This window comes from Topomyia yanbarensis, chromosome 2 (assembly GCF_030247195.1).
Source record: "Topomyia yanbarensis strain Yona2022 chromosome 2, ASM3024719v1, whole genome shotgun sequence".
NCBI classification, from domain to species: domain Eukaryota; kingdom Metazoa; phylum Arthropoda; class Insecta; order Diptera; family Culicidae; genus Topomyia; species Topomyia yanbarensis.
The window spans coordinates 427695560-427721098 of NC_080671.1; the positions used below are offsets into that span (position 1 = coordinate 427695560).

The following is a 25539-nucleotide window of genomic DNA, read 5'->3' on the forward strand; positions in this document are numbered from 1 at the left end:
GTGCAATAAGAACAGGAACCGCAATAAGTACAACAATAACAATAATCACAACTACAACCAAAATAGAAACAACAACAATAGCAACAAAAACAACAGCTACAAGTCCAATAATACCACCAACAACTTCAATAGAAACAGGCACAACATAAACAATAACGACCACAACGGAAACAGAAACAACAACATTAACAGCAGTAACAACAACAGCAACAACAACAACAACAATAATCACAGAATAAGCAACAGAAAAAGCAACAACAACTACAACAGAAATAACAACAACCACAACGAAAACAGAAACAGCAGTTACAGCAACCACAACAACAGAAACAGCATTTGCAATAGAAACAACAATGGTCTTAACAACAATCACCATAACAATCAACATCATTGTTCATTTTGCTCCTGTGAACGTTCGTGTTTTCGCCAATTTTAACGCACTTCTCAGAGGCAAACCAAGACAAGCATGACGCAGCTGGTAACAGTACAATAGTTTTAAACAATATTTTTACGAATAACGAATCACAACCAACTTCTTCGAAAGCCACTGAAATTTTGGTTTACTGTCAAAATTTTAATAGAATGAGGAGCGCCGTAAAGATGAACGAAATCCATAAGAATATATTAGGCTCCTCATTTTCGATAATTCTAGGTACCGAAACAAGTTGGAGTGAGGATGTAAAAAGTGAAGAGGTTTTTGGTAGTGACTATAATGTGTTTAGAGATGATCGTGATTTACGACTAACCCAAAGAATGTCAGGCGGAGGAGTTCTCATCGCAGTTTCATCTATATTTAATTCCGATCTTATTGTCTCACCAAAATTCAAAGAATTTGAACATGTATGGGTTAAAGCACATATCGCTGATGAAATCCACATTTTTGTCTCAGTGTACTTTCCACCGGATCTGCAAATCAACATATGAGATTTTCTCAAGCAGCTGAAGAAATATTCTCTAATTTTCCTGCAGAATTTAAAGTTCATATTTATGGTGATTTTAATCAGCGCAACTTAGATTTTATTCCTGACTCTGAAAATGAGAGCATTCTACTTCCTGTCGTTGGTGAAAACGAAACATTACAATATATGTTTGAGAAAATTGCATTGCTAGGACTCAATCAAATAAACCATATAAAAAATTAACACAATCGTTATTTAGATCTGCTATTAACAAACATTAAGGAAATTTCTGTGTTGATGAATCTCATTCACACAGCAATAGAATTCTCTATTTTTGTGCACAAGAATCATAATTTCATTGATTGTGACTTCGAGGACGTCTTCGATTATAGAAAAGCAAATTATGAAAATATTAATTATAAATTAGGCAGTGCTAATTGGCAGTCCGTTATAAGGAATCAAGAGAACGTTGAATGTGCAGTGGAGATCTTTTATAATATTTTATGGCAAATAATACAGGAGGAAGTTCCATATTATATTATATTATATTATATTATATTATATTATATTATATTATATTATATTATATTATATTATATTATATTATATTATATTATATTATATTATATTATATTATATTATATTATATTATATTATATTATATTATATTATATTATATTATATTATATTATATTATATTATATTATATTATATTATATTATATTATATTATATTATATTATATTATATTATATTATATTATATTATATTATATTATATTATATTATATTATATTATATTATATTATATTATATTATATTATATTATATTATATTATATTATATTATATTATATTATATTATATTATATTATATTATATTATATTATATTATATTATATTATATTATATTATACTATATTATATTATGCAAATGATTTATGGGGTGGGGAGGGTGCATCAGGGCATCATTGAAGTTGCAACTGGACAATGAAGTGGAAGCCAATCGGAGTCAAGGAGGAAAAGTGTTCGTCGTTCGCGACAGATAAATTTCTCTCCAACAGTTGTAAACAATTTGACGCGCTCTTCTTCAAACAAACCATCCCGTGGAAAGCATGACATGTATCGCAAAACTCGTTATTCAATCTGTTGGATCATATTGTTGGAAGGAGACACTTTGATTCCCGCGGATACTGAGTAGGTGCGATTGCCTACGGGTCTGCCACCCCCCTTTTGGCCCTTTGTACTGCGGTATGCTGAATTCAGAATGGTAACGAAATTTGAGCGTACTTCTAAGTGGAGCCGCATGCAGAGCAAGACTCAAGCTAGCCCAGTTAAGCTCAGCCGGAAACGAATTGGAATTCTGGCTGGTTCCAGTTCGCATTCCGGCTCCAGTGACACAACCGATTCTAGTTAGAATCGGTTGTGTCACTGGAGCCGGAATACGAACTAGAACCAGCTAGAATTCCAGTTCATTTCCGGCTGAACTTTACTGGGAGGATGGTGGCTACCCACATACATACATACATACAATAATACAGGAGGAAGTTCCACTCACGAAAAAACGACGAAATCATGCATCCAAAAATCCAGTTTGGTTCAACAAGGAAATTATTAATTTGAAAAATCGGAAGCAAAAAGCTCACAAAATTTACAGAAAACACAATAATCAGGATAATTTGGAAAAATACCTTAACATTCGTGACCAACTAACTTTGGCTATTTCTTCGGCACTGTATATAATACAAAAACTGAAAATGAGATCAAGTCATGCCCAAAAAACTTTTTTGATTACATCAAAACTAAGTTGAATTCATGCAACTTCCCATCAAAAATGTCTTTAGATGGGAAAGAGGGTGAAACTTCAAAGGATATTTGTAATCTCTTCGCAACATTTTTTCAAGAAACTTATTCTAACTATTCAGACAATGATCGTGACTTTGAATATTTTTCTTGTTTTCCTGATTATTCAAGGGATGTTGGTGTCAGTCACATTAATGTTCAAGATATCTTGTCTGGTCTCAATGATATAGATGCCACTAAAGGCTCAGGACCTGATGGAATTCCACCTGCTTTCATAAAGAATTTAGCAACTGAGCTTACGTCACCTTTATTCTGGCTGTTCCATAAGTCACTAGAATCTGGTATTTTCCCAAAAGATTGGAAAAAATCTTTTTTAATACCTATTTATAAATCGGGTAAAAAATCTGATATTCGCAATTATCGTGGAATTGCCATTCTGTCCTGCTTTCCCAAACTTTTCGAATCCGTCATAAATAAAACCATTTTCAACCAAGTCAAACATAAAATAACAAATTCACAACATGGGTTTTTTAAAGGCCGTTCAACTAGTACAAACCTTTTAGAATTTGTTGATTACTCGTTAAATGCCGTGGATAAAGGAAATCATATAGAAGCTCGTTACACTGACTTCAGCAAAGCTTTCGATAAGCTCGACATTCCCATGTTAATATTCAAACTTGAAAAATTGGGAATCGAGATGAGACTCCTCAATTGGATTAAGTCGTATTTAACAGATCGTCAGCAAATAGTAAAATTCTATGAGATGAAATCTGATATAATTAAAGTTACTTCGGGGGTTCCTCACGGTTCACACTTAGGATCTCTTATTTTCATTTTATATGTCAACGACATCTCTCTTATTTTAAAAAAACATTAAAATTCTCATATATGCGGATGATATGAAGCTATTTTTTAAAAATTAAAAATAATAATGACTATAATGTTTTTCACAATGAAACAAATCTTTTATACATGGTGTTGTAAATGTTTACTGGAATTAAATGTTAAAAAATGTAATCTCATGACTTTTAGCAGAAAACAAATAACGGCTTCCGTGTCAATTACATTAGGTGATCAAACCGTTCAGAAATGCGATAAAATAAGAGATTTAGGAGTTATCTAAGATAAAAAATTAAAATTTGTGGAATATTACAACACAATTGTTCATAGAGCTAGTAATATGCTTAATTTTATAAAACGCTTCGGATATCACTTTCAAGATCCTTACACAATTAAAACTCTTTACGTAGCATATGTTCGGTCTATTTTAGAATATTGTAGTATTGTTTGGTCACCATTCATAAAAAAACACGAAGTGAGAATTGAGTCAATCCAAAAACAGTTTCTATTATATGCACTACGCAAGTTAAGATGGACAGTATTCCCTCTTCCATCTTATGAAGCACGTTGTATGTTGATAGATATTCAAACATTGAAAGAACGTCGGGACTATGCTATGATCTCGTTTCTAAACCATATCGTCATGCAGCGTATTGACTCATCTTACATATTGTCAAAATTAAATTTATATGCTCCTACCTGTCAATTACGCAATAGAAATTCGTTCGCGATAGGTCATCACCGTGCAGACTATGCTAAATTCGGACCACTAAACCAGATGATGGCTGTGTATAACAAGCATTGTGAAAGTATTGACCTTACCATGCCCCGAACATGTTTAAAACAGTTTTTCAACTCTTTACGGCATCATAGTACATAGAAATAGTATACAGGATAGTATATAAGCAATTAATATTTGTATAATGTAGTCTACATTTGATTGACGAAATAAATAAATAAATAAATAAATAAAATCGTTCAGTATGAAATATAGGGACACTTGCAGAGCCGTCTTAAGACCACTCGGGGCCCCTGGGCACAACTGAACCGAGGGGCCCCTGTAATTGAACAGGTAGAAACTGATATAGAGTGGGATGATCTAGATCTAGGGGATCGCATCAGGAAACCATCCATTATTTTTCAAATTTAGGCCAAATCATTCAACCATGTGAAAGTATTAAATATACTGTAGGAATCAGAATATATGGAGAAAAATTTTAGATTTCGATCACAATAGTTGGCATTGTAAATGTCCATGTACCGCCGGAAAACGGAAGATGATTTTGATAGATCTTTAAAATATATTAACATGTCTGACCAATCTAATCGAAAGCGGCAAAGGGCCTAACACACTATATGCGCTTGTGGCAGTTCGGACTCAGGTGAGCTGCGTACAGTGTAATGGACTTACCAGCTGGGCCATTCCCTATCCGTATAATCCGACCTTTATAGTTGTAGGACGTTGTTTGAGGCTAAAGAGTACAACCGTCAATAATGGGGAATGATGTAGTGAAAAAATGAAAATTACATTTGAAGTAAACAACATTGCGACGTATTTTGCTATCTAATAATGAAATTTTACATGTTTTGACATGTGATTTAAAATGTTGTGTCTCTTCTCATGTAGAACTCGGTTGAATGAAGGTAGAGAATTGTGAACAAAGCGCATTTTCACATGTTGTAAATTCAAGTGAATTGAGACGCTCCTTGTACGTGCATCTTTCGATATGTTAATATTTTTAAGTGTGTACAATGTCGACAATTCATTCAATAATCGTTTCCTTACACTATGGTAATCTAGGAAAAATATTAAGTAATATGCCAATAAAATTCAACGTTAATAGATGAAGACTACGAGATTTACAAAAGCTACATTGATTCGAACAATGTTGTTCTCAATTTCTTGCTGTTTCTGAATTGATGCAGCTTGAGAAAGTCAATCGCCAGGATTAAAAAAAAACCCATTTTTTCAATCATCATTCAACTACATTAACAGATGACAATATTGAACATTGCAGGCATTGAAATCAATCAATATTATGTCGAATCTAAGTGCGCGATTCGAAGTTCATTCATTTTGCATATTCGCATTTTATTGGTACGTGAACAATCGAAATTACTCGAACCTATTAATATGAGCAACACAATTCATTTCAATAATTCACTACCACAACTTATAGGAAGTCGTTCATAATCAGCCACAAACAGAAAGGCAACCATCTACCAACGAAGCCCATCAGAGACGAAAAGCAAATGCTACCGTAAACCGGGGTGACTTTGATCATCCGGATGACTTTGATCACTCGAAACTTTTTTCGTAGATCGCTTATTAAACCAGAATAGTCTACCGAATAATTCTAATTTAAAATAATTTTTACTCTAAACTTATAAAATACTGATTTGTTATAATTTTTGAGTATATTGTTCGGTTTCTGGGCACAAAAACTACAAAAAACCGAAATTTGACTTTACTATATTTTTACGAAGCTTCGTAAAGTGTCTATTTTTTATAAAATAAATAAATCTCAGATGTGAGCAAGAGTAATAAATTACAAGTTTTTATTTTCCTGTAGAGTGGGATGTGCCAAATTTACTTTTACTAGTTGGCAATTATTTCAAGTTATTTTACGCTATAATTCGCAACATTTTTTCATTGTTCAATATTCCAACGTGTTGAAATGGATGAAATCATTTTTGGAAAAATAACTATAAGCGGACAATTTTAGGTAAAACCATCCAATCTTGTTCTCCATACATCAGTACATGGTTTAAAAATACTAAACTTAAAAAAAATGTGTTGCGTCTAAAAATATGTAATCATTACTTCGAAAAGTGATCAATGTCACCCCGGTTTACGGTACCATAATATGATAATCATCGGCGAAATCATACGTCGCAAACCCAAGCTCATTAAGTTTCAACAAGCCATCGGCGACAAGGTTTCATAGAAGTGGTGACAGTACACCACCTTGAGGACATCCGCAGACACTCAGTTTCCATATCTCTACTTGTCTTAACGATCAGCAGAGATGTCGGTTGCTAAGTATTGCGTGTATCCAGTTCGTGATATACGAAGGTACTCCATGAGTCCGTGCTGCTTCCAAAATGAATTCGAAAGTCACTTGGGGACTCAATCGTCGGAAGACACCCAAGAAACGTAGTCGCCAATCCCTCACCGTAGAGGTCCCAGTTCGTAGATTTGGGATTACGATATGTGACGATATCTAGTGAGACGTTTAAATGATCAAAGACGATGTACTTATGATCAGATAACGACGGTTCTAGCTCGTTTGGTACGAGCCAGTTTGCCAACTCATGCGTAATACCATCAGAGCAGAGAGTTACATTTTAACATTTCGCAATCTTATGTCGACATTACGTTTCACGAGCAAAATGTCTACTTCAATTCTGAAATTCAATTTGGCCACCCTGTTTATGTTTACGTTATGCCCAGGGAATATAATTTATACGTGCGCGATACTCGTGTTTATATTATTTATTCGGTGCGTTTTAAACATAATCTCCGTCGTTGTCTTTTTTTAATTCTGCATGACTCAGGTGTTTCTTCCGATTTGGCAATTGAGTGCAATAGATATCCTGGAGCGAATCTAGTTTTTCCACACTGCCATCAAGAAAATACAGCTCGCTCCGTGAGCCTAAAAATAAATGAAGGCAACTACCAGTTACGCTTAATAGTCCCTCCACCAAATGCGTCGTGTTAAATCTGCAGTGAAATTCATCTTCCAGGAATATCGGCGAATACCGGGCAAAGGTAGGTTTTTACTAAACGGCACCGATACTGATATCAAAAGTTCTTATGCTGTTTTTGCTTGACTCCAAAAATGAGTCAGATTCTAGTCCTAACCGCTGTCAGTTCATACGTTTTGGCAGCAGTTTGAAAATTATCTCAATTTTGCCTTAAGGTTGGACAGAGAAAGGGTAAAATTCGCAAACAAAAAACCGGTTTTTTTCCACACCGTATGTCAGATCTTCATAAAAATCAATCAGCAGTACTGTAACAACATTCTACATACGCTGATTGATTTTTATGAAGATCTGACATACGGTGTGGAAAAAAACTGCTTTTTTCGTTTGCGAATTTTGCGCATTCTCTGTCCAACCTTAAATGAAAGCCACATCAATGTTGTTTCTGGTAAGATTTGGTTCTGGGGATGTATCTACAGTCTCCATTCACCGGACATTGTGATTCCAATGACGAAGTGAAGCTTCGAAATAGGCTAACATTGTTTTATTTTCACAGAAAATTTGAACTAATATTGGTTAATAACATTGATCAGGAGGGTTGTTCGTGCGTGTGCAATTGAGTCTCGAAGTTCAACTATTCAACATGCGAATACCATTCCAGAGTATCGAATATAACTGCACAAATATTCACTATTGCACCTCTACCATTGCAAGCGCGACCTGATAAATATACAGGTTACTTACAATACTTGTTTAAGGTAATTGCTCTCTTTGAAAATGCCCACTAACAGCGCTGCTAGCCTGCTACCATAAAATATTTTCTGTAATTTTAGATCCCTCGGGCGCAAAGCTGATCTGATTCGGCAGTAGAACATCTCCATAACTCTGGCGATTGAATGTTGGTGTAATAAGTAGAGTAAAATTTGTTTTAGTCAAGGTCGACAACGGGTTTCTCAAATTATGGAAACGGTCATCCAAATTGGTACTACCAACATGACAGGATAAGTTTAAACAAGACCATCGCGGCTCGTCATATTTATGACAATACGGGCTGACCTCAAACCGAAGAAGCAAGTTTTGACACATAGCAAAATACATAGCAACATTATTATGGACAACCAAGCCCAGCTGGGTCTACTTGGCTACATACTATGGAATCCGACCGAGGATATCTGCAGAATTAGGTGCTCTCGCATCACCTGCTTAATTGTATCTAGATAACTAATTGCGGGAAAATATGTATGTGCGTATGTATGCGTGTATTTACATCATAAGGGCAGCCACAGTACTACATTCCGTCGTGGACAAACATGCCTAACCATCCATTGCGCTCAAGTTTTATGGTTTATTCAGCAAACGAATAGGTGAGCCTGATACAATTTTTTCTATCCTAAAAATTTTCTGACAAGAAACAATATTTCAAATTTTAATCAAATTTGGAGCACTCACTTTTATCCCTGTAGTGTTAGATAATGAACCAAATGCACATGCAGATGCACATTGGAGTGGCTCGCTATATGTATTTTTCAACACAGCACTCTAATGCTTTTTTGGATGGCAGTGCACCGGTACAATGGAGTGCACTGTTTTTGCACTTTCTAGTAGAAGTGTCAATGGAACATACCTAGTTTCCTGCACTTCTGCTAGAGAGTGCAAAACCAGTGCACTCCACTACATCGGTGCACATCAATCGAAAAGCTCATAAGTTCCTTTTGTTATCCCAAATGATTGCAAATTTCGGGGGCGATTTACTGCTTCATGATTTCCCGCATCATATTCAAAGTTTATATGTAAATAATTATGTATAACAGTAACTTTCGATAAAGCCATCCGTTGTAACACAGAGTAAGGCTGGTAGTACAACATAAAGCTAAGCGGAATTATTACTTGTATGTTATAAAAATTTTAGACGGTTTGGATAAGTGGAGACTTACTGAATGGCGACTTGTTTCTTTTTAGATGATTGTTTGCCATATAATACTGGGATACTCTTATCGATTGAAGTTTTCAAAAAATTACAGCGGTAATAATTAATAAAAGTTTTCATCGTTATGCACTAATGGACCTTTAATGTTAAACCTAACTCATATTCTTATTTTCGATTCTGAGTTGAAATTTTGTTCGCTAGAAAAGTTTTGTTTTTGAAGTTCTGCACGAAACCCCATCATGCTATATATTGTAAATAGAATAAAAAATGCACTTTTATGAAACTACGTTAATATATTATCTAGGTGATTTATTTGCTTAGCAAAATTAGTTTCGTATTTTCTTCAATGATTGTGCCTTGTTTCAGGATCGATATTCATCTGAGCATAACCGATCTCACACCTTCCATCACAAACTATGAATATCCGGCAGTGTCACCCTTGTGGGGGACCAATGCTCTACCAGGATGTTTTGGTTTCCGGTGCCTTTTTACATATTGTCGTCACAGCTCATACGTTTTGAGTCCAGCATGCCTTCTATGACGACTATCTAACTTATAAGGCTATTTGCTCTCAGTGGACTGTCTATATTACCAAAGATGTTTGCCAGGACTATTCTAAATTTTTATCCAGAGCATCGAGCAATAAACCTATTAAACTATAATTTTGCTTTAAATTTTCCGAAATCATAAAATTAATAAATTCATTAGCTATAACAACTGTTTAGGAGCTAAATTAACAAAACAATTGATTGAAATTGGTTTTCAATTTCAACTCGCACCAATCTTGAAATCAACAATTATATTAGTTGATAGAGCTATTCAATGAGCTGATTCAGATGATGTGTGTCTTTGCTAACTGACAGCATCACATTTTCAACTAGATGATTTAGTTGTTTCAGCAATTGTTTTGTTCATTCAAAAACAAAAATGAAAGTTTAGAAAAATCAACAATCGTTTAGCTGTACCAAATTTTAACCAATCGATTTCAGAAATTCGACTAATATATTAGTTGCTATGCGATCGGTAGCGTTTCCGTGCAAGCTAGATTGCTTGAGCGAAAAGGCCTTTTCAGTGTTGTGCAAAACTTCGTGAAGCAGTGATCGTGGATTTCCCACAATGAATAGTACTCGTTCATCTTAGTATTATCAACCAACCTTTGAAAACAACGGGGACAATATTGCGATTTTCTTTATGTTTCCGCCAAAACAAAGAAATCAACAAGAAACAGTTATTTTAATTTTGTGGGCATTGTCTGAAGATCCAAAGAAATTACTTCTTTCAGTCTTTTCGTGGTAAACAAACAAGATGAGTGAGTCGTAGAAGCAAGCAATACGGTGGCTATTGATTTCCGATCTTTTCGTATAAGACCGATTATTCGAAAAGTGAAACACTTTGTGAAGCTTAGAGTTTGGGGTCACCCACTAATTACGTATGGGCACATAAGAGGAGCGGGAGTTTGAAAATATCGTGCTATGTCTTATCTCAGAGGGATGGAAAAATTTGTCTTCTCTTACATATCATATAACAGGTATAAAAAATGCAATCAATATGAAAATTATTCTTTTCCTGTGAAATTAATATATTTTTAAAACCCGCAAAGAAAGATATTAGATTAGTTAATGAATTTGAGCTTCGTCTCATCAGAATCCGACACTTGCTTAGTGCCAGAGATAAGCTTGTGTCTTCGTTTTGGAGCTAACGTCGATCCGGTGCTAAGTTAGTTCTGGCACTGAGTTTCTAGCGGATTCTAATGAGACGAAGTTGAAATGCAATTTCCATAATTAATTTAGTTACAGTTTTTTTTGCACTTCACCTGCAAAAGTGGTTTCGTTCCGTTTTCTTCTTAGTGGAGAAACATGAGTTTTTAACTACAATTTTCTCCTCAGCGAAAGATCTAGCATAATACAAAAGTCAGGATGCACCATCTTGAAGATATATCGATGCAGATTATTTTTTTTGATCTGGCTAATTTTTATTTGTAGGTTTTATTAAAATTTTATATATGCGAAATAATTCTGAAAATAGTTTGTGAATGATTAATATCTAGTTTCTTGTTGGAAATAATCTTCTAGTTACTGTTAAAAATTGATTTTTTTTAGAAATTTTAGTTTAAAGGTCAAAACAGTTTTCTCAGCTTGAACTATTTTAATAGAATTTTCTACTTTTTTAGCAGAAGCACATTCAATACTTCACATTTTCTATCCGTTTTGCGTTTTCGGAACACATGAATTATCACTTAACCGTCGCTTCTTTCTTAAGATTCTTTTAAAAAGTCGGTCTTTATTTTAAATTATAAAATAACCAGACAACGTAAATCAATTATCGCGCAGAATAAATGAGGACAGTTTGAATGTGATAAAAATATCGAGTTAGGATTGACATTATTTTTCTTCACTTGAAATGAAAATGCTCAGCTCTTAATACCTTCCCGCCACATCAACGTCATTCTATCAACTCGGTGTAGTGCCGATCCGCCGATAATCATCTTCACCCTCACCTCTATGCCTGGATTACCTGGCACTGAAAATATAGAACTTTGAAGAGGAGTTCTGAGAGCAATCTGATGGTCTGGCCAATACTGAAGGTTGGTCAGTTCGTTATGTCTTGGTCGTTCTTCATGAAACTTTAAGTTTAATATTGATCTTTATCCTGGGCTCGCTATCCACTCGTTTTCTCCCATATCTCAGATAATTTTATTATTCCGATAGTGCATTCAAACCACTTGTCTTTTCCAAGCATAATATATGTGTCTTACAAAAAGTAGATTTTAATATAATATCTTCACTAGTTTTATTTCAATTTAAAAATTTCATACTTGAAACTGTGGAAAGATCAACCCAAATTTTTTCTACAACCCTCCAGAACAGAAATATCAAATATTAGATATGACTCTTTTCGCTTTGCATGAAATTTGGCATATGTTTCGCATTTGAAACATAATGTACATTTCACCGGTCGACAGACCCTCGTGTCCCAATACTAGCTAAAATAAAATAAACAAACTATTGCGCGCTTCCCACCAACCTGGACTCCGCACTTTCAAAGTTCGAGTGATCAAACTGCTACTGAAAACTGCGAGCTGTCAAAACACATGTATTTCAAGTGATAGAGATGGTACTTTGATAGACAGGCCAGTAGAACTAACAAGTGAGAAGAATTTAATAGAAAAATAGTAAGTGCGCAGTTCGGTTAGAATTCAGTTTTTAGTGCCACAAGCAATATCATGAAAATTTTCAGCTTTAATAGGAGCACGTACCCTCCGAGCCTGTTCCTGTGGTTGCCAGTGGTCTTTACACTTCCTAAGCATTGTTGGAACCTAGAGCGCACTGCCGAGCAGGGTTGCCACTATTTTTCAAAGAAAATCTGGCAGTTCAACTAAAAATGTCTGGCAAGATCTGGCACTTGACAGCGATCTCAAAGTCATCGAAATTTGGCATACATTTTAGTTTTCATACAACCTGTGTCAATAGATTTTTGTAAAATTTGGGACATTATTACCCAAATTTCCAAAATGTGTGTGTAGTTGCTTCTAAATCTTAAAAATCTGGCAGAATGAGAGGTTTGTCTTTTTGTCTGGAAGCTGCTAAAAACTCTGACTGTGCCAGATAAATCAGGCATGATGGCATCCCTGCTGCTAGATAGAGACTGACCCAGAACAGAGAGTAGCTGAACTTTGTTTACCGCTAATTTGTCCAAGTGCCCAATCCATCGAAATGCGATCCGTATACCCGTAAAATTACAACTGTAAGTGAAGGCTTTAAAACAACTGCTACCCTCACTCAATTGCTTCCGCGTTTATTTTTCGCAGCAGCAGCAGGAGGCAGATTTCACTCGCCTACATAAAAATCGACGACCGTCTGCAATTTTTAAACGACTACCAACAACACCGAAGCGAAGCCATGACATTGTTTTGGGGCCTGCATCATCTGGTGGCAATATTCCAACCCATAAAACCCCCCGGCCCATTCAGGGTACCCGCACCTACCTTATCTTTACTGCTGTTGCTTCCTGGTGTGGTCACGTTCGCAACGGACGCGGCCGCGGCTGCCATGTTGCTGGTACTGCTGGCGAGGCTAGAACTGGTGTAGGGCGCAGCGACCGGTGACGACGAGGACACCGGCGACGTTGAAGCCGGCGTGTTAGTCACGGTAAATTTGTTCACATTGGTGGCGGTTAAACTACCGGAATCCTGAGTTTTGTGGATGTTGTTATTGCTGCTATTGGGACCGCCGCCGCCGCTTGTACTGTGCGATCCCGGTTTGTTGGCTCCCTTGTTTTTGTTTTTGTTGCTGCCCTTGTGCAGTAGTCGCCGAGGAGTGCTGCTCCGAATCGGAGATGCGCTGGTCGTGGGTTCATCCGTTCGGACACGTTCGGCTTCCGTTGAACCGGAAAATCCAAACGAACTGGCTGCGGTTGTGGATGACACACTAACCGTTCGCAGCGGGGTCGTGCGTCCTTCCGCATCCGGAAAATCTTTAACTACTTCTTCGGGTTGTTTCGGTTCTTCCACCTTTTTCGTCACTTCGATAATTTCCGCCTGTTCCGGAGTTGTGGCATTCGTTTCCTCCACAGGTTGCTCAACGGGACTTTCGTCGGACGGCACATCTTCGGTATCCCGCTTCCGTCGCCAGTTTTTACCGAACGTTTGCGACTGTAGATCACTCAGAAGTTTGGCGTACTGAGGGTTATTCATGAACAGCTGATCGATCGACAGGAAATCGTACCCATCGTCGTTAGTTTTCAGCTCCCGATCGTCCTGGGTGTCTATCGCATCGTCACCGTGCGAACTCACCAAACTGTCACCGAACTGCAGGCAAAGCAGCAGCAGCAGCACTATCACTGCCGTTGGTAACCGCATTCTCGTGATCATCCGTCGATCGCCAGAGGGGAGGAATTGAAGTTGTCACCGTCGCGCACGGGGTACTTACAACAATTGTCTTTATTTGCGTTTCCGTTGCGGCTTAGCGCCGGTGGGAAATGAAAGAAAGGGGAAAGCGCGGACAGAGTTGCGTCAGTTCGAGGTACAGCGAGAGAGAGAGACAGAGAATAAATGATCTTTTATTTTAAAAATATGCCTTCTAAAATAAAAGATTCGATAGGTAGTTGTAGGAGTTTTTTTGGAACGCTCGGTTAGATCATTTTGAGCCGCGCTGCTCCGAACTGCGTCTGAAAGTGAGAAGAAAGTATGGCGATTAGTCGAGTTGAAACTCTACAATGAAGAAAGTCAAATTTTCTCATGGAATACAATAGACGGCGCTGGGAATGTGGCGCGGGGGAAATTGTTTGACACCCGCGTAGACTGTCGCTGGCCAGGAAGTGCGAAGATGATTGTTTTGCTTTTCAGGTTGGAATGTTCGCTTTTTTTCGCACTGGCTAACTGTGAGCTATGAATGACTGGTTTACTTGGATGTTCGGGGCATGGAACGTTTAGACAATGTTTTTCGCGACCAGTGGTTACGTGGATGGGACGTACTCATCATGGCATTTGATGACGGGATTGTGGTTTCCGTTTCGCAAATTGTATATTATTACAATAACAGACGAAATAACACAAATCAGTAAGATCTAAATGTTTTTTCCTGTAGTGCGGGAAATGTTTCGCGAAATTACTTCAATCATGAGTGAAGTAGCGTCGGTTCGCTTTTGAATGAAACAAATGGAACTGAAAGAGAAATTTGGAGTGGTCTGCACAAATTGGTGACTTTTGCGCGAATTGAGACTTTCAACTATCACTCGATCACTAGATGATACAAGCATCTTATCATCAGTACCGTGTTTACGCATAAGCAAACTGCTAGAAGCAGGGGCCCGCCAACTAGGTTTTGATCTCTAATCATTCTAGCTATCTGCACTGAAAGCGCTAAGTAAACTACAAAAAAAGGCGCTCTTAGTCTTTTTCTCACAAAGAAAACAAATGGATGTGCGATGTCAGATACACAAAAGGGGTGAAATAGAGTACAATTCAATTCAATAAACATCTAATGTTAAAATACAGTTTATGGCAATGAAATAGAAAGAAGTATCTAAAGAATATATTTGAAACATAATCTGAAAATTCTCGTCTGGTATCCATAGAATTGATATTGTAGTAAGGGAAGGAATTGAGAATACTGCATTCCTTTGGTGTCGTGTGCTACCGGTACGGATAGTATAAATTAATTGAAATTTCCAAAGCAGAAAACAATACAGCATGTTCCGGAGTTACAAGTTGAAGAGTGGGGTCACGCATGAATTTCCCATATAAATCGGAATTAGCATGGTATCTAAAAGACGCAAAACTTCATAAAATGTGTTCGAAAATGTTTGGATTTATAGGTTCAGCTCACTGATGCTCAATCAAATCCACGTTGACCACATTGGACAACTTCGGCGGAACTGGAAGCTTCGGGAAAGTGGTTATGTTCCTGAGTTAAATTCATATCTGCTTCTCAGAAATGCCTAACGCGAGTTTCACAAAATGAGTCTCAAATGAAAGCTACAATATTCCTATTGAATGCTATTAAATTTTCTTTGAATCGGAATTCTGGTTCCTGTGTTACGGGTTGAAGTATGCGGCCACATGCGAAATTTCCATATAATCCGGTAATTAATGTATATAATGATGTAAGAATAATTAAAATGAGTTACAAATAGCTTGAAATTGTTGGCCGACAAAATAAACTTCCCTAATAGGTCTGTAAAACCCGTGAAAAATTTGATTTGAAATGATTTTGAGTTTGAAAACTACTTTAAAATTGAAACTAAGTTAAAATTTATTTATCGCATTTTTCTGTCAAACTAGCGGGATTTAAATTCATGATTTCAGGATCTTTGTCACGATTTTAGATTTTTTTGTCACGAGTTGTGTAATTTGTGTTCATGATTTCAGGATCTAAGTCACGATGTTTGTAACTGCTGTTCATGTTATCGTAATATTTTGTTTTAGAACTTACTTCCAAATTTGAAACAAAGAATAATATGACTAATGTTCATGATATCAGCAGTTTTACCATGGTATTCGTAAATTCTCTTCGTCTAATTGTGATCTATTACTCTCTGGTTACTATCGGTTTTTTTTATTCGAAATAACGTGACAATATGAACTGGATCATAAAAATGTGGCTGATTCGCGATATCTGTGAATTATATCACGCACACTATTTGGAATTCTCAGCGCAGCTTTCGTTTTATATCCAGACATCACCATTAACCTTATCAAACGAATAACGATGTTCGAGGTCCTAATAGTTTGTTTTTATATCGAATGCTCGTGTCTATTACTATGGTCGCTAGCAGCTGGACATTTCATAAAACCGGGCATGGAATAAAAATGATTCCACGAATAATTCTCCAAATTTTGTGAGAGCTCACAGGAAAATATCATTATCATGTTGCATGAAATTGTAAATAATTAGCGATATCTTGGGTGTATAAATATGATTAAAAATAAGATTTTGTCTATTAAGGATGTAACTAGGATAAAAAGAATAACTGTTGGGATCAATGGGTTTGTGGTGTCGATGCTAGAAATAAAGAAGTAAACAAACCGATATTCAATCTTGTGGCATCTAAATACATCTATATACTTGGAGCTAACATATGTGTCAAAAATTTCTGATCACTTGAAAAACAGTGGATAAACAGGGGAGATATACCGAACTTAAATAGCGCTGCAACTACTTTTGAGGCTTGAAGCTTAAAGTAAATCGTGATGTCGTGTTGCGTTTGGCTACTACGTCACATGATAAATGCATTTAATGTTTGTTTTTTTTTCGTAGCCCTGTCTTATTGTTCAGATGAAAACAACAATCCTTTCGAATAGAGCTACATCTCCGAACTGCAAGCAGTTTAGTCTAAAATACAGTAGGATTCCGTTTTTGGCAACAATTTTTTTTTCAGTTGCCAAAACTGGAACCGTGCCAAAAATGGAACCTTACCTTAAAAGCTTTCATTTTCAATTTGTGACATCATAAATGTTACAAGAACATTAATTATATAAGAATATGTGAAGTGGAATGAAATAATAGAAAAAATCAACAAATTTAACTTTATTCGCTATACCCGCCCCCATAAAATATAGTAAATATGACTCCTATGTTTGGAAATAAAGTCAAAAGCGATATCCATTATTACAACAAAATGATTTTTGAGCATTTTTCAAAGGATTTACTATGAACAAAAATAATGCTGCCAAAAACGGATCTTTTTTGTTGCCAAAAATGGAGCATGCCAAAAATGGAACGCGCCAAAAACGGAATCTTACTGTAGTGTTCCTCCAGTACGTTTTATGTTTTATGTTTTATGTTTTATGTTTTATGTTTTATGTTTTATGTTTTATGTTTTATGTTTTATGTTTTATGTTTTATGTTTTATGTTTTATGTTTTATGTTTTATGTTTTATGTTTTATGTTTTATGTTTTATGTTTTATGTTTTATGTTTTATGTTTTATGTTTTATGTTTTATGTTTTATGTTTTATGTTTTATGTTTTATGTTTTATGTTTTATGTTTTATGTTTTATGTTTTATGTTTTATGTTTTATGTTTTATGTTTTATGTTTTATGTTTTATGTTTTATGTTTTATGTTTTATGTTTTATGTTTTATGTTTTATGTTTTATGTTTTATGTTTTATGTTTTATGTTTTATGTTTTATGTTTTATGTTTTATGTTTTATGTTTTATGTTTTATGTTTTATGTTTTGTTTTATGTTTTATGTTTTATGTTTTATGTTTTATGTTTTATGTTTTATGTTTTATGTTTTATGTTTTGTTTTATGTTTTATGTTTTATGTTTTATGTTTTATGTTTTATGTTTTATGTTTTATGTTTTATGTTTTATGTTTTATGTTTTATGTTTTATGTTTTATGTTTTATGTTTTATGTTTTATGTTTTATGTTTTATGTTTTATGTTTTATGTTTTATGTTTTATGTTTTATGTTTTATGTTTTATGTTTTATGTTTTATGTTTTATGTTTTATGTTTTATGTTTTATGTTTTATGTTTTATGTTTTATGTTTTATGTTTTATGTTTTATGTTTTATGTTTTATGTTTTATGTTTTATGTTTTATGTTTTATGTTTTATGTTTTATGTTTTATGTTTTATGTTTTATGTTTTATGTTTTATGTTTTAAGCGGCGCCGGCCTGGGCCAAAAGTTGATTGCAAAAAAAGGAAAGGAAGGAATGTTAGCTCGACGTTTGCTATTGCTAGAGCCCGTACATACTACCCAGGTGAAACATACCCCATTGCACAACCATACTATGCGATAGAGACAGCTTCCAATAGCGAGCTTGAAACAACATGATACAAAGCATCTTATCTTAACAGTTATTTCTCCTTGCAAATACGCACAGTTTCCTTATAAAGAAGCGATCATTACATCTGTCATAAATAAATTTTTCGTTTCCACTATGTGCTCCAGTCATAATATTTCATATCTTCTGCATGTCACTCCCAGGCCCGTAGTGTGTGATTGGCGCCAGATTTACGTTAGTGTGCCATTTGCAGGTAGATTCAAAATTATTATCCAAAAGTCGAACTGAAAAAGAAAGCTAATATGAACACCCAAGGGACGTAAAACTGAGACTCCACTAAAGGTAGCACAAGACCACGCCAAGGCTCTGTCAGGCTCATTCAGGTTTATTTAGATATCCCCATGGGGATCGTCAGAGTTGAACTCTCCCCGGGCCATTAAAGCAAACTGATTTGTCGTGGATAATAGTTTAGCTCTCTTTCTTATTTCTGGAAAAAGCGTGCTTAACGCGTCTTTTCAGAGAACGCTTCAGATTATTTGGGTGATTTTTGTACGTTGAGCAGGGTAATAGGTGATGTATGCTCTCCCCGCGATAGACACAGTGTCGTCGAACAAGACGTAAACAGGCAAAGGAATCCAAATAAAATTCACCCCACATTTCGACCTTTAAACAGCTAATCCCGTGCATAGTGATCCACACATGAAAAACTCAAATCGGTAATCACACCGTCGATCTCAACTTTGTAGGTGGGTATGTAGGCGCGGTAACCAGTAACGCCAATTGCTTTCATTAGACAGGTTATCACAAATCTCAGAAATACTCTTGGGATATCTGCTACTGCTACTATCTTTGATTCGAAAGCTCATCAGATATGTTCGAATGGTGTTCAATATGTATGATTTTAAACGCGGAGACTTCGATAATGTGTTCGGCATTCGGGAAGATACGGGTTATATTCCCCAGTAGATCGTCTGCTCAGTAAACCGATCTGCTTCTACTGTCTCTCGGAAAATACTCCGTCCGTCACCTTTAAACACCGCAAGGATGATATTACAGACACGTTTGCAGCGAACTTATATGGAACATTTCACAAAATTGTTGTGTACTGTTAGTACCTGATATTGTAGGCTTTACCCGAAACTGGCTGGGAAATTTCTGTTTCTCGCATAGCTTGCGAAAGATTTTCTGAAAATCAGTTGCAGTCTGTATTTTTTAAAGTGTTGTCATTTTCTACTTCGAAATTGAATATAAATTGATCGAAATTTCTCTGACCGATGTGTTAGTTCTGCCAAATTTTGTATCGGTGTGTTGTGTTTTTTGTACACATTATGTAAGGGAAAAATAATCTTGGGAGTCTGCAACGGGCCTATTACGGTACGACGAGTGTCGATCTTGGGCAAATAGCTGCCCATCCAATCTATTCGGAACAAGCAATTTAACCATATCAAAAATAATGTACTGATAATGTTCAGTACTAGAGACGATTTTAAAGTGATACAACATACAGCACGCTTTCGAAAGTCAGCATTTTCGTATATATGGATGATGATTTAATCGAGGTAAGACTGCACGATCCGGCGCCACTTACCTCTGATCTCGTAACTAAATAACTCATGTACATATTTCAGATGCTTGATGCAGTATATCAGCAGTTTTAAGCATAACTGTTGTTTAAAAAAACTAATTTAAAAATACCGGTAAGCAGAAATTTGAATGCACAATAGTAGAAAAACAAATATTTTCATGACAAGCAAAGCTGCCGTATATTTTTCCAAAAGCGACTTCCAAACAGTATTTAAAATGACTTATTATTGATTATTAGGTTGATAGTAAGATGAATTTTCCATGCATATTGGTTACTCAAATTTAGAGCATTCCACAAGTGTGCTGGGAAGAGGCATATTGGATCGATTCGATTAAAAGTGTGCTGGAATCTGCGCTCGTTTCAAAAGTTTAATGTTTTGTCACCGGGAGACATATCAAGTGCTAAAAAATACGTCATGGTGAATAGCGAGGAAATATCTAGAAACAAGATTATTTTTACAGAAGACTAACTAGTAAAAGGAAAAGCTTCAAATATTCTAAAAAAACTAATTAGAAGTAGTAAACAAACTGATGATATGAAATAATTTTGAGCGGCCTAAAATAAGCATCAACTGTTTCGCATTGTTTAATGTTATCCTAACGACTGAAAACTGGTTATTACAAGTGAATATGACGAATGGCAAGACATTATGTTACTAATTAAATATAAGAAATTAGAATCTGTAAGATTCAAGAAATTTAGAAGAGTGCACTGTTTTTATTAGCTCTTATTCCTACTGTTTGGAAGCAGGTCAGCAAAGAGACTTTCAGTTCTCGATTCCACCAAGAACGAAAGCCCACGCAAAGTTTCTACACATTCCCACCACAGAAATGAACGTGGTGAACGGTGACTGTTGTAAACCGTAACGTTGAATGTAAGAAATTAACGGCAACTTGGCAGAACTTTTACGCCTCGGAAATTAGGTCATAAACCAGTCAATTACTTTAACGAGTACTTCGGCTTGACAGAACTGTCTCGTGGCTCGCACAGATTTACGACCATCTCGTTACTTTGCAACGGAGAGATTCCATAACGTACCGGCGGCCAAACTGAAAAGTTCGCGGATAGTGTGTTAAAACTTTAATGATCTGTCGGAGGTGATGAGTTAGTTAATATATGGAAAGATAAAACACTCGCAAGATGAGGCAAATATTGCGTTGAGCGAAAGGGTAAAAGTATTTAAGTATATTGTAAAACCTCTCGAATTGCCTTCTTTATGTTCCCATTCTTCCTCGTTTCCATCTCCCGTGGTCTTCGTCAGTCAGCATAGTTTCACAGGAAATGCATAATCTAACGGAGAAATTGCTTGAAATTTAGAGCGCAAGTTGTTGTACCTGTGTGTTTTTTTTGCGGTAGCCCACCTCTAACCTCTAAGTATGGGATTGTTCCGAGCGCTATTTCGACAGATTTAATGAGCTGATTTGAATACTCAAGTCTCTCAGCACTGGGTCGGAAGCTACCTTTTTGATAAAATATTTATGAGGGAATTTTCATAAACTAGTGAAATTTTTTTCCGGGATAAATTTCTTCAACAAGTACAGCAAGTTTGAGTTGACCGGAGAAAGTGTTCGGGACAAAATAATTAAATGTACTGAACAGGTGATAGTGGTTATTGAAATTGTTTGATTTACTATTAACCTGAAAAATTATATATGCCAATAATGGGAAACATCTCAAATTCCCTTCCTGGTGCATAGTGCTCGAGAAAAGTGGAATCTATTCCACACTGAGGACGATAATGATGACGATGATAATAATAATACGATATACAAACAATCCAACGTCCATCTCATTGAAGCGTTAGCCTAATTAACACCTGTTCGAATTGTGCGAAATCCCGCTTCCGAATTGAGCGGGAAACCCGTTGCAATCCAATTCCAATCGGTTCGATTCGAAGCTCCACTCACTATCCGCGCCCTCTCCGCTGCCTTTCGTCGCACGTCTTACCGTCCCTTGCGTTATATATATCTGAACTGTTTGCCATTCGGAAGTTCGGATTTTTATGCGCGAATCACGCCGCTACCACCTACCTGGTTAGCCAGCCGCTATCTGGCGCGGTATTTCGTTATTATGACTAGATACTTCCACTTTCATTACGACGGCCTTTCGCGGCTACTGCCGCGTCTAGATACCTGCTCGTTAAAGGGAGGCTAAGACTATGCGAGTTACTCCGTCTGTTGGTTCTGTTTTTTTTCGTCGGATTTTTTTTTCGGTTTGACCCATTTTTCCAACTACCGGTTGCACCGTTGGCAAGGTGGTTTATGATTTTTCTGAAAATAATCGCATCATAAGCATAGGCAAGCTTGAATTTGATTCGAAACGGCTTCGGTTAGTGGGGATTAGTTTGTTTTTTCGATGCTGGGAAAAATCTGAAACTGCTTTGGCACACTGAAACAGATACTGTTTTATGACTGGGTTTAGCATCTGTAGCCTAGGAAAGTGATTTGAAAGGAATGGCAGTGAAAATGATGAATGTTAATGTGCGACGCACTTTTTCGTTAAACAACTTAGTTACCAATTATAATTAAGTAGGTTCGTTGTTTTCGGCTAAGTCAGTCTTTCGTGAAGGAACAAATGTTAGATGAGTTTTTCTATAAATGTAGATAAATGTGCTAATTTTTTCGCATGACTTAAATTGAGGCGCAAAAGTGTTGGAACAAATGTGAACGTTAACACTAATATGTGTTGTGTGTGTGTGTTAACCTTCCAAATCCCACTGGCCGGCAGCGGTATTATGAAAAAAAGTTTTCTGCATATGGTCCAATCACTTCAAGCAAATAACTTAATCTCGGGATGTAGTAGGTGTTAGCTCTACCGATCTTCCAATGACCCATTTCAGAATGACTGAGAGCTAGTCGTAATGCGTGTATCATTATTATACCAGTATTACAATTAAACTTTCAATTCCTTGCCACGATTGCGTGTTCATATTATAAAACAATAAGTTTGGAATAAGTGGTCTAAACATGTTTGGAAATTACAATTACGTGTCTTAGCAAGAGCCTTCTCATTCAGCAAATGTCGTTGAAAGCTGGTGATGGTCTCCTAGGTTTCCAAATCATAATCCGTTGGATTATTTTGTTTGATCAAGCCTAATATGGTTCAACTCAAAACAGCAAATTGGCGAAATTTTGACGGAAGCCCATTAAAAACTACGATACTGCTAGAGATTATTAAAAAGGGGAAAGTTAAGAAAATGTTAGAGCCATAGTACTCAAGTGGGAGCAAGGATTTTCAATATACAGATGGGAAAATTAAACTGTTGTAACAGCATTTAATTAGCAAGGGACTGGAAGTATTAAAAGCCATTGTACTCAATAAATAGCAAGAAATTGAAGGATGAAAGTTGGGAAAAGCGTGGAATAGTGTCATATGAGCAAGCTTAGAGTTTTTTTTATTTCGATTATAGAGGTTTTAACCTAAAGGTCATTCGCCTCTTCGGGTTAGAAAAATCTCTTATGAAAAATTTCTAACCCTATGTGCGGGGTCGGGACTCGAACTCAGGTGCGCTGCGTACTAGGCAATCGATTTACCAACTACGCTACGCCCACCCCAAGCTTAGAGTTTCCTGGTGACTTAAGCTTTTGTCTTCTACCGCAGGAGTCAGGATGTTTTGGCATTTGAAATGTGAATCACCTGAGTCTGCGGCATGTCCGGACGAGCGTGAAGTAACTTTGTACTTTATGTTGTTGCAACTAGTAATAACTAGTTTCACATCAAACATTGCATTGTCCCGAGCCGAATGTTATGTGCAGAGGAAATTAAGCTCTTTACAATCAGCAGTCAATTATATCATTTGAAGTAATTGCTTGATTATACTTTAAATTACACTACACTATGCTTTCAAATTTATCTCTTAGTTTGGCCACACTTCTGAATCTTTTCTGCGTGTTGGATACAGAAAGATTGTAATGATTGTGGTAAAGTATCCGAAAAAATGGCAATAATATATATCACCGTATTTCTGAATCACGTATCCTAGCACAAGTGATTTTACAGTAAATCAACATTAATGGATTCGTAAGCTTAAAAAAGCTACCCGAGTAGAATGGTATCATACAATAACGTTAGGCCATTACAAATCTTTTTGCCTTTCTCATATAAAGAAAGGCTACGCAATCACCGAAAAAATCTTTTTAGCCAAGGCACGGAGGGTCGAGTGTCATATACCATTCGATTCAGTTCGTCGAGATCGAAAAATGTCTGTGTGTGTGTATGTGGGTGTGTGTCATTTAAACTCACAATTTTCGCAGAGATGGCTGAACCGATTTTCACAAACATAGTTTCATCTGAAAGGTATAACGCTCCCATAAGCTGCTATTGAGTTTTGAGTTGATCCAACTTTCGGTTCCGGAGTTACGAGTTGAAGAGTGCGGTCACACAGCAAATTCCCATATAAACTGGTAACATCGTAATGTCCGAATGATGTAATACATATCAAAAAGGATCGCACATTATTTGGATTTGCGGGTATAGATCTATAATGATCAATCAAAGCAGCTTTCACCACATTGGCCACCTATGACGATTCTTGATGACCCCGGGGAACTCGCAAGGTTCCTAAGGTAATATCACACCTTTTCCTCTGCGAATTCTCTACCGATTTTTACAAACTTGGCTTCAAATGAAAGATACCGTAATACCATTGACTGCTGCTGAATTTCATTCGGTTCACTGGAATTTCCCATATAAATCGGCACAATCGTAATACTTTAATGGCTAAAAACTATTGAAATGCTTACCAAATTACTTCGATACGCACGTCTAGATCACTGATTAACGATCAAACATTCTTTGAATATATTATCCACTGTCGACGGTTCCGGAAGTTCCGGATTCCTGGCATATTCCACAATTAAAGTCACATCGGTTCTTCGGTGATGAGTGAACCGATTTTCTCAAACCAAGTCTCAAATGGAAGGCAAAATATGCAGTTGAATATTGCGTTGCCACCCTTCCCCCTTAACATTACACCTCCCTCTTTCATTACTCTCCGTCCCTTGGACCACCCTCATACCGCATTTGCTTCATCCACCCCGTACACCGAAATAAGATGAAGGATTTCTGACGCATCCTCCACTCCCACTCTACTAATCCCCCACATCCTCCACTTCGAAACCCATTACACCAACATTTAAAAATATAATCACTTGATGATAACATGGAACTCATGCTGATTATGCTAAATAATATTATACTTCTTTATTTAAAGTGAGTTAGCATCTACTTTCGTGGTAGTCGTGGAATTCGTGCTAAGAATAATAAGAATGTTTGTAATTTCCACAATTGTATTGTACAAAACCTAATGAATCATAGTATGGATAAATGAGAAAGGCACAATTGCCCTACTAGGTGAATTAAAACATGTTTTTTCCTAGATTCCTAGAAAGGATATGCAATCAATGTGAAAGTCTACTTTTTAACCGAGGCCCGGAGGGCCGAATCTTACATATCATTCAATTCAGCTCGTCGTGATCGGAAAATGTATGTATGTACTCACTCAGTTTTCTTTTATTTTCTTTTCTGGCTGAACCGAACCGCCCAAACTTG

At 36.3% G+C, this 25539-nt stretch overlaps 1 protein-coding gene across 1 annotated transcript in view; it reads right to left on the reverse strand.

Moving 5' to 3' along the window:
• LOC131680971 (uncharacterized) overlaps positions 1-25539 on the reverse strand; it is a 70086-nt gene that overhangs the window by 19545 nt on the left and 25002 nt on the right. Inside the window, exon 2 of the mRNA XM_058961678.1 lies at positions 13157-14337. Coding sequence (XP_058817661.1) covers positions 13157-14041 — 885 coding nt within the window. The 5' untranslated portion in view covers positions 14042-14337. The remainder of the gene's footprint in view (positions 1-13156; positions 14338-25539) is intronic.